Genomic DNA, 11,595 nt, shown 5'->3' with positions numbered 1-11,595 from the left:
GCCACGCAAATTGTTATCAAATCTTAAAATGATAAATTTAAAGTAGATGTTTATTAAATTAAAATCTAATTCAAAACAATTCCAAATTATAAGTTCTACCACACTTAACGTTAATTTTTACTTTAAAAAATTTTAACTTACCTTACATTAGCTGCACCGTGTACAATAATAGAAACATTTTTCAAACGTTCTAAATCTTCCTGACTAATACCCATACCAAGTTCAACACTATCGCCAACAATCGGTATAACTTTATCAAAAGCATTCGGTTGTTCGCGATGTAAATGTTCAAAGACTAAATCTTCGGAAAACTCCTTTAGACGTTCTAGTGGTGTTTTATTTCTCTTTGGTCGTATCAATAGATACATTTTTGATATATCAGGACATTCTCGCAAGAGTTTTTCAATTAAACTTTTACCAAGATAACCTAAAAACGAGAGGGTTAATGAAAACAAGTTAAATTAAGCTACGCTGAATCTTATATGTATACTCTACCATAATATATTTTAATATATTTCTTTTTAAATTACAAAAATTTAAAAAAAATCCATATCTTATTGGATATACATACATCTTAAACATATAATTCTTTTTCTAGATGTATTGCATATAAAATCAAAGATCTTTCGAATATCTTTCTTCTGATATACATATTGCCTATATATATATATATATATATACATACCTATCTATATCGATCCGAAATATATTAAAAATTTTATCATATATCCGTTATTTATGCTTCGATTTTAAATAGGAAACTTCTCGAAAGCATGTCTGATAGTATTATTTAAGATTAGGATCTCACATATATCTGGGGCAAATTGATTTCAACATACATGCGGACAGACACACAAACAGACAGACGATCTTCGCTAAATCGACTCCGCTATCTATAAGGATCCTCTATATATTACTTTATAGGGTCGGAAAACTTGATTTTAGGAACTACAAATGGAATGATAGGCTTCTCACGAAGGTAAAAATTATGAAAACACAAAAGTATAAATCATATAGATCAAGTGATCTTAAGCGAGTGTATATACATATTTATCACAGCTATTGGTCAATAAGATAATCATTTATGTATTTCGATCACAATTTATGATCATTTAACGACAAACATTTATCTCTATCATAATTCACAAACATTTTCTGAAAACAATTTGATTTGAAAGTTTATTTTGTTTGGATTATATAACATATACAAGGAATCTTTTATAAACTATTCATTCAGCCTGATAAATAAAATCATTAAGTAACCTAAATCAGTCTGGATCATTCGAATAAATAGATCACAGTTGATATTTTTTTCAGTAGAATATTGGTTTCTGTTCATTATTCTCTTTTGCAATTTTATATCTCAGGTTTAGCACGTAAAATAATGGCAGATTTTTGATAATTTTGAAACAAAAATCTTACTCTTGAAAGCCCTGAATAAGCTCTCGTAAACATTATTGAATACATGATCCGTTTAGTAATATTATGTAATGTAGCCTGCAGCCTGTAGACTGATTATGTTTATTCCAAAACAACATAGCCTGCATTACATAGGACCATGTTGTGGATTATATACACCCATAATTTTAGCATGGGAGTAGTTTTGGGTTTACTCTGATGTAATGCATGATTAGATTACATGGTCCTCGCCTAGGATATAATTAATGTTATATATACAAATTTGGATAAGTTTTGCACCCTTTGATGGTGTACGGAGTAGTCTCAATTTGTTAAAATTTTTAAATAGAAAAAAGTGTTCAGTTTCACTTATACTCACCTGTTCCACCGGTTATAAATATTTCCCGATTTCTAAAGAATTCTGTTATCAACATAGTTTCGTTCTTCTATAAAAAACGAAAAAAATTAAAATCATTTTTTATTTATCACAACATTTTCTTTCTATAGCCATAACTTTTAACACTGGTCGACAGCATGTCTGCTATTAAGGCAAAGCTTGGATCACATATATATTGCTTTACATTTTAGAATGAAGTATTAGGTCAGGCGGCCTTTATAATTCCAAGATATGAATTGAATTATATGATAGTGTTTCAGACTAATAATGTCCCTATAACGTGCCTATCCAATAAAATGCAATAATTGAAAATAAAATTATACAGTTAAATAATATTATTTATATCCCGACATGTGACTCCTCTCTATTATGGGCAATTTATTAAAATTTGATAAGTATCTTTTGACATTGGTACTTTACAGTCATCGCTTTAGATACCAAGTGAGTACGAAAGTAACTCCAGTATTGTCAGAGTTATTATGATGGTACTAATTGAAATCTTAAATTTTCCCCATGAATTTGAATGCTATATGTGATAAGAACAGACAAATATTCCATTAGGTCCTTTTAAGGATGGCAACACTTTATCAGGGTAAATAGGGTCCCATAGTATTAAGTTTTTTAAATGTAGAACAGAAAATTTCGAAAAACTGATGAGGTGAATTTTGAGTCCAGAATCGAGTTTAATCCTGTAGAAAATTATAAATTACTTTCTCGGTTTCAACTTGAGGGCGATCAAACTGGATTAAGTTGAAGTCAATTACGTCAAGAACTCATAGGTTTTGAAATTATAAAATTTTTTCAGTGTCACGAAAAATGCTTTAATTTTGCCGACCAGTTAGATTTTTGATTAGAAACGCACCATTTTTTTTTGTTCACTAAGTTTTAATTATAATTTTTTAAACACTCCACAAATTGTTTACTTTACTCATTTAAATAATCAAATAAGTATTTCAATAAAACCTTTTACGATTTGCAAGGATCACTATATATAATTATATATATTAAAATGTCCTTTTTAACGCGCTAAAACTATAGTTTTGCAACTAAGACAACGTTTTAAACTAATGACAAAATATTAATAGTAAAATATTGCATTCGTTCATTTATAACTTAATTAATATACAATCAATTGGTTTTTTGCTTTAATAAATGAATTATGTAATAAACTTTATATTAAACTAAATGTTAAAGAGGCAAACAAGAGTACTATATTCGGTTATACCGAACACTCTATATTTTTATATACTAACCGCCAAAACATCAAACGATACCGATATTTTTTGTTTCCATTTTATTTTTAATTACCCTGCTAGTCTCATTAAAATGCTAGATGTCTTAAAATATTAACGGAAATTAAATAATTTGAGTGACATAATAAAACAATGTTTGTAATCACATATTCTGAACATTAATTGGTTGTTTCTGAGAGAAATTTTGTTAGGGTTCATATTTACAAATAGGTATAGGTCCTATTTATTCTGTTTAATCGCTTTTGTCCATTTTGGAAACAAACATCTCTGATCAACAGATAATATTTTGGGAAGTATATTACAGCTTGATCATATAATATCAAAAGAATTCAAAGTGTAGTCATTAGGGTGTTAACGGGTAATAATTCAAAGTGTTACATACAAAACAATGAAATCTATATACTCGCCATCTTTTCATAAAACATATGGTAATTAAAACAAACAAAAAATTAAATATTTATTAATATGTAATATTATGAAAGGCGTTCGATTATGTTAAAGTACTATTAATAGATAGTGGAAAACTTTATTGTGAACTTTTTTATTTCCACTATCAAAAAAGTTGGGGGGGTATATTGGTTTTGTCATTCAGTTTGTAGACTCCATAAAGTGTATATATAATCTGGCTTTTTCTAAGACGATCTAGACGATCTATTGAAGGTACGATAGAGATCAGAGTTATAGACCTAGAATGATGAAAATTTCCCAAAATATTAAATATTGATCAAAAATGTTTTTGCAATATCGGTCCATGCTATCACATAGCCCCCATACAAGTGAACCCCGGAATATGATTTAAATCGTCTTCAAAATGTTAATTAGGAAGAAAATGTGATTGTATTTTGCACAAGTTTGTTTTAAGGACCCAGAAACTATTCTGGCTGACATTGATCTATAATTGACACCTATAGAAGGTCTCCTATTTAATTTTCTAAGAATCGGTCTATAATTGATCCTACTTACGTATAAGTTCCCCGTCCAAATGATCATAACGAGCTTAAAACACAATAATTGCTATGAAATTCTGTATGAACAAATGTCATAGAAATATTTTGGAACATAAATCTTCCTACTTAATTTTAAAAGGTTCTGCGGGAAAAATCTCTCTATTTATATAAAAAATCGATCTTTAATTGATCATATTCCCCATATAAGGTCCCCTTCCAAAAGTGAAAGCTCATAACGGGCTTAAAAGTACCATTATTAAAATGAAATTATACATGAACAAGTTTCATGGAAACAAAAACCTTAATATGTACTTAATTTTATAAGGATAAGTCCATAATTTACCTTACTCCCCATATAAGGTCCCCTTAAGAAAATTACTATAATGCTTATAACTAGCTTAAAAATACCAGTATTGCAAAGAAATTCTACTAAAACAAGTTTTGTAGGAAGGGTAACTCAGTAGGAAGGGTAACTCAGTAGGTTAGTTGGTAATGTGCTAGCCTGTCAGTTTGGGGTTTGTGGGTTCGATTCCCACCAGAGACTGTTAAATTATATTGTTATTGACAAAACATTTTTCTAAAAAAGATATGTAGTAATTCAAACATTTCTGGAAAATAGGAATCGGATCATACTGGATCCAAGTCTCCATATAAGGTCCGTTTCAGAAAATTACCTAATTACGTAGAACCTTCTTTAAAATTCATGTATAAAATTCATCCAAAATCGTTTTCAACATTCTATGTCGATCGGTTCATAATTTACCTTATCCCCTAACACCGTTTTGAGAATAAAAGTTTATTCTCATTAAACCATTCAAACATTTTAGTATTAGAACTCGGTTGATGACCCAAATCCAAATCAAAGGCTGTATACCGAAAATCATATTAATGTGTTCATCAATTCCGATACACGATAATAAAATTCATACCTATGTACTTATGGATATCTAATAAAAGGGTAAATCGTTTTACTACAAGCTTTGATAGTGGGTATATAAGATTCGTTATAGCTCAATATAATACTCTTACTTCAAGAAATATGTATTATTATAATCAAATTTACTACAAATTTAGCACAACTCAAAAAAGAGGGTTTCCAGAAAATTGCAATGTTTTATAATTTGTTATTTCATAGATAAATATTATATTGTTGTAAAGGTTAATAATAAATTAAAATTTAATTTATGAGTTTTAGTTTGACGTTTACAATAAAATCTCGATATTACATTGACGTTAAAATAGATAAAACTATATCAAAGAATTAGTACTCAGTTTAAAACCCCTGATTTTTAAGTTAAGCCATTCTTCAAGTAAATGTATGATTATGTTCTTGAAATGCTTGGAATTAGATGGCGAAGTTCATTTTCAAACTCTTTTTCTGATCAGCAATTTGTGTGGTTAATAAGGTTAAATAAAATTATATAAATTAAAATGTCCACTTAGTTGTAGCTAGAACTTGTTTCACCTTCGAAAATGTTTCATAAGGTTGTTTTTTAAAATAAATTTTATTGAATTTAGACTGCCTAAGGAATTTCTATGGGAATATATTTAAGACCTATAATTTATATAATACGCAGGTAAAAATAAACATTCGCTAAACTACAATAAAATCGGAAGAGTTTATTTTTAATAATTTAAACATAGTTGTGGACTTATAATATAATATTTGCTATAAAGATCTTTTGGTGCTTTCAAATGACCCGCCATTTTCACAGTCTAATAGACTAACTAGACTAGACTATAGACTAGACTCTAAGACTACTAGACTAACTATAGACTAGACTATAGACTAGACTATAGACTAGACGTACTCGACAACTAGAACTAACTATGACTAGACTATACTAGACTATAGACTAGACTATAGACTAGACTATAGACTAGACTATAAGACTAGACATGTAGACTGACTAGACTATAGACTAGACTATAGACTAGACTATAGACTAGACTATAGACTAGACTATAGACTAGACTATAGACTAGACTATAGACTAGACTATAGACTAGACTATAGACTAGACTATAGACTAGACTATAGACTAGACTATAGACTAGACTATAGACTAGACTAAAGACTAGACTATAGACTAGACTATAGACTAGACTATAGACTAGACTATAGACTAGACTATAGACTAGACTATAGACTAGACTAAACTATAGACTAGACTAGACTATAGACTAGACTAGACTAGACTAGACTAGACTAGACTAGACTAGAATAGACTAGACTAGACTAGACTACAGACTACAGACTACATACAGACTACAGACTAGACTAGACTATAGACTAGACTAGACTAGACTATAGACTAGACTAGACTAGACTAGACTAGACTAGACTAGACTAGACTATAGACTAGACTAGACTATAGACTAGACTAGACTATAGACTAGACTAGACTATAGACTAGACTAGACTATAGACTAGACTATAGACTAGACTAGACTAGACTATAGACTAGACTAGACTAGACTAGACTATAGACTAGACTAGACTATAGACTAGACTAGACTATAGACTAGACTAGACTAGACTATAGACTAGACTATAGACTAGACTAGACTATAGACTAGACTATAGACTAGACTATAGACTAGACTATAGACTAGACTATAGACTAGACTATAGACTAGACTATAGACTAGACTATAGACTAGACTATAGACTAGACTATAGACTAGACTATAGACTAGACTATAGACTAGACTATAGACTAGACTATAGACTAGACTATAGACTAGACTATAGACTAGACTATAGACTAGACTATAGACTAGACTATAGACTAGACTATAGACTAGACTAGACTATAGACTAGACTATAGACTAGACTAGACTATAGACTAGACTATAGACTAGACTATAGACTAGACTATAGACTAGACTATAGACTAGACTAGACTAGACTAGACTAGACTAGACTAGACTATAGACTAGACTATAGACTAGACTATAGACTAGACTATAGACTAGACTATAGACTAGACTATAGACTAGACTATAGACTAGACTATAGACTAGACTATAGACTAGACTATAGACTAGACTATAGACTAGACTATAGACTAGACTATAGACTAGACTATAGACTAGACTAGTAGACTAGACTATAGACTAGACTATAGACTAGACTATAGACTGACTATAGACTAGACTATAGACTAGACTATAGACTAGACTATAGACTAGACTATAGACTAGACTATAGACTAGACTATAGACTAGACTATAGACTAGACTATAGACTAGACTATAGACTTGACTATAGACTGTACTATAGACTGTACTATAGACTAGTGTATAGACTAGACTATACACTAGACTCTAGTGTATAGTCTAGTATAGACTAGACTATACACTAGACTCTAGTGTATAGTCTAGTATAGACTAGACTATACACTAGACTCTAGTGTATAGTCTAGTCTATACACTAGTCTATAGTACAGTCTATAGTACAGTCTATAGTCAAGTCTATAGTCTAGTCTATAGTCTAGTCTATAGTCTAGTCTATAGTCTAGTCTATAGTCTAGTCTATAGTCTAGTCTATAGTCTAGTCTATAGTCTAGTCATAGTCTAGTCTATAGTCTATCTAGTCTAGTCTATAGTCTAGTCTATAGTCTAGTCTATAGTCTAGTCTATAGTCTAGTCTATAGTCTAGTCTATAGTCTAGTCTATAGTCTAGTCTATAGTCTAGTCTATAGTCTAGTCTATAGTCTAGTCTATAGTCTAGTCTATAGTCTAGTCTATAGTCTAGTCTATAGTCTAGTCTATAGTCTAGTCTATAGTCTAGTCTATAGTCTAGTCTATAGTCTAGTCTATAGTCTAGTCTATAGTCTAGTCTATAGTCTAGTCTATAGTCTAGTCTATAGTCTAGTCTATAGTCTAGTCTATAGTCTAGTCTATAGTCTAGTCTATAGTCTAGTCTATAGTCTAGTCTATAGTCTAGTCTATAGTCTAGTCTATAGTCTAGTCTAGTCTAGTCTATAGTCTAGTCTAGTCTAGTCTATAGTCTAGTCTATAGTCTAGTCTATAGTCTAGTCTATAGTCTAGTCTATAGTCTAGTCTATAGTCTAGTCTATAGTCTAGTCTATAGTCTAGTCTATAGTCTAGTCTATAGTCTAGTCTATAGTCTAGTCTATAGTCTAGTCTATAGTCTAGTCTATAGTCTAGTCTATAGTCTAGTCTATAGTCTAGTCTATAGTCTAGTCTATAGTCTAGTCTATAGTCTAGTCTATAGTCTAGTCTATAGTCTAGTCTATAGTCTAGTCTATAGTCTAGTCTATAGTCTAGTCTATAGTCTAGTCTATAGTCTAGTCTATAGTCTAGTCTAGTCTAGTCTATAGTCTAGTCTAGTCTAGTCTAGTCTAGTCTAGTCTAGTCTAGTCTAGTCTAGTCTATAGTCTAGTCTAGTCTATAGTCTAGTCTATAGTCTAGTCTAGTCTATAGTCTAGTCTAGTCTATAGTCTAGTCTAGTCTATAGTCTAGTCTAGTCTATAGTCTAGTCTAGTCTAGTCTATAGTCTAGTCTAGTCTATAGTCTAGTCTAGTCTAGTCTAGTCTATAGTCTAGTCTAGTCTGTAGTCTGTAGTCTGTAGTCTAGTCTAGTCTAGTCTAGTCTAGTCTAGTCTAGTCTATAGTCTAGTCTAGTCTATAGTTTAGTCTAGTCTATAGTCTAGTCTATAGTCTAGTCTATAGTCTAGTCTATAGTCTAGTCTATAGTCTAGTCTATAGTCTAGTCTATAGTCTAGTCTTTAGTCTAGTCTATAGTCTAGTCTATAGTCTAGTCTATAGTCTAGTCTATAGTCTAGTCTATAGTCTAGTCTATAGTCTAGTCTATAGTCTAGTCTATAGTCTAGTCTATAGTCTAGTCTATAGTCTAGTCTATAGTCTAGTCTATAGTCTAGTCTATAGTCTAGTCTATAGTCTAGTCTATAGTCTAGTCTATAGTCTAGTCTATAGTCTAGTCTATAGTCTAGTCTATAGTCTAGTCTATAGTCTAGTCTATAGTCTAGTCTATAGTCTAGTCTATAGTCTATTCTACAGTCTAGTCTATAGTCTAGTCTATAGTCTAGTCTATAGTCTAGTCTATAGTCTAGTCTATAGTCTAGTCTATAGTCTAGTCTATAGTCTAGTCTATAGTCTAGTCTATAGACTGTGAAATGGCGGGTCATTTGAAAGCACCAAAAGATCTTTATAGCAAATATTATATTATAAGTCCACAACTATGTTTAAAATTATTAAAATAAACTCTTCCGATTTTATTGTAGTTTAGCGAATGTTTATTTTTACCTGCGTATTTATATAAATTATAGGTCTTAAATATATATCCCATAGAAATTCCTTAGGCAGTCTAAATTCAATAAAATTTATTTTAAAAACAACATTATGAAACATTTTCGAAGGTGAAACAAGTTCTAGCTACAACTAAGTGGACATTTTAATTTATATAATTTTATTTAACCTTATTAACCACACAAATTGCTGATCAGAAAAAGAGTTTGAAAATGAACTTCGCCATCTAATTCCAAGCATTTCAAGAACATAATCATACATTTACTTGAAGAATGGCTTAACTTAAAAATCAGGGGTTTTAAACTGAGTACTAATTCTTTGATATAGTTTTATCTATTTTAACGTCAATGTAATATCGAGATTTTATTGTAAACGTCAAACTAAAACTCATAAATTAAATTTTAATTTATTATTAACCTTTACAACAATATAATATTTATCTATGAAATAACAAATTATAAAACATTGCAATTTTCTGGAAACCCTCTTTTTTGAGTTGTGCTAAATTTGTAGTAAATTTGATTATAATAATACATATTTCTTGAAGTAAGAGTATTATATTGAGCTATAACGAATCTTATATACCCACTATCAAAGCTTGTAGTAAAACGATTTACCCTTTTATTAGATATCCATAAGTACATAGGTATGAATTTTATTATCGTGTATCGGAATTGATGAACACATTAATATGATTTTCGGTATACAGCCTTTGATTTGGATTTGGGTCATCAACCGAGTTCTAATACTAAAATGTTTGAATGGTTTAATGAGAATAAACTTTTATTCTCAAAACGGTGTTAGGGGATAAGGTAAATTATGAACCGATCGACATAGAATGTTGAAAACGATTTTGGATGAATTTTATACATGAATTTTAAAGAAGGTTCTACGTAATTAGGTAATTTTCTGAAACGGACCTTATATGGAGACTTGGATCCAGTATGATCCGATTCCTATTTTCCAGAAATGTTTGAATTACTACATATCTTTTTTAGAAAAATGTTTTGTCAATAACAATATAATTTAACAGTCTCTGGTGGGAATCGAACCCACAAACCCCAAACTGACAGGCTAGCACATTACCAACTAACCTACTGAGTTACCCTTCCTACTGAGTTACCCTTCCTACAAAACTTGTTTTAGTAGAATTTCTTTGCAATACTGGTATTTTTAAGCTAGTTATAAGCATTATAGTAATTTTCTTAAGGGGACCTTATATGGGGAGTAAGGTAAATTATGGACTTATCCTTATAAAATTAAGTACATATTAAGGTTTTTGTTTCCATGAAACTTGTTCATGTATAATTTCATTTTAATAATGGTACTTTTAAGCCCGTTATGAGCTTTCACTTTTGGAAGGGGACCTTATATGGGGAATATGATCAATTAAAGATCGATTTTTTATATAAATAGAGAGATTTTTCCCGCAGAACCTTTTAAAATTAAGTAGGAAGATTTATGTTCCAAAATATTTCTATGACATTTGTTCATACAGAATTTCATAGCAATTATTGTGTTTTAAGCTCGTTATGATCATTTGGACGGGGAACTTATACGTAAGTAGGATCAATTATAGACCGATTCTTAGAAAATTAAATAGGAGACCTTCTATAGGTGTCAATTATAGATCAATGTCAGCCAGAATAGTTTCTGGGTCCTTAAAACAAACTTGTGCAAAATACAATCACATTTTCTTCCTAATTAACATTTTGAAGACGATTTAAATCATATTCCGGGGTTCACTTGTATGGGGGCTATGTGATAGCATGGACCGATATTGCAAAAACATTTTTGATCAATATTTAATATTTTGGGAAATTTTCATCATTCTAGGTCTATAACTCTGATCTCTATCGTACCTTCAATAGATCGTCTAGATCGTCTTAGAAAAAGCCAGATTATATATACACTTTATGGAGTCTACAAACTGAATGACAAAACCAATATACCCCCCCAACTTTTTTGATAGTGGAAATAAAAAAGTTCACAATAAAGTTTTCCACTATCTATTAATAGTACTTTAACATAATCGAACGCCTTTCATAATATTACATAGTCTATAGTCTAGTCTATAGTCTAGTCTATAGTCTAGTCTATAGTCTAGTCTATAGTCTAGTCTATAGTCTAGTCTATAGTCTAGTCTATAGTCTATTCTACAGTCTAGTCTATAGTCTAGTCTATAGTCTAGTCTATAGTCTAGTCTATAGTCTAGTCTATAGTCTAGTCTATAGTCTAGTCTATAGTCTAGTCTATAGTCTAGTCTATAGTTTAGTCTATAGTCTAGTCTATAGTCTAGTCT

General features: G+C 30.4%; 1 protein-coding gene across 2 annotated transcripts in view; it reads right to left on the bottom strand.

The window, feature by feature from the left end:
- LOC119612019 (putative fatty acyl-CoA reductase CG5065) overlaps window positions 1–2,860 on the bottom strand; it is a 6,437-nt gene extending 3,577 nt beyond the window's left edge. The window contains exons 1-4 of one of the 2 annotated variants that reach the window (XM_037967729.1): window positions 2,658–2,860; window positions 1,778–1,844; window positions 142–427; window positions 1–22 (exon numbers count right to left, since the gene is read on the bottom strand). The exon at window positions 1–22 is cut by the window's left edge and continues 129 nt beyond it. In XM_037967729.1, coding sequence (XP_037823657.1) covers window positions 1–22; window positions 142–427; window positions 1,778–1,844; window positions 2,658–2,660 — 378 coding nt within the window. In that variant the 5' untranslated portion in view covers window positions 2,661–2,860. The remainder of the gene's footprint in view (window positions 23–141; window positions 428–1,777; window positions 1,845–2,657) is intronic. The other variant, XM_037967730.1, reaches the window with a different exon arrangement.
- Between the last annotated feature and the right edge of the window lie 8,735 nt (window positions 2,861–11,595).

The sequence above is a fragment of the Lucilia sericata genome, unplaced genomic scaffold, assembly GCF_015586225.1.
Source record: "Lucilia sericata isolate MDLA Ls3-8-SP2 unplaced genomic scaffold, ASM1558622v1 Contig001582F_arrow, whole genome shotgun sequence".
Lineage (NCBI taxonomy): Eukaryota > Metazoa > Arthropoda > Insecta > Diptera > Calliphoridae > Lucilia > Lucilia sericata.
This window is presented reverse-complemented; position numbering and strand designations above follow the sequence as displayed.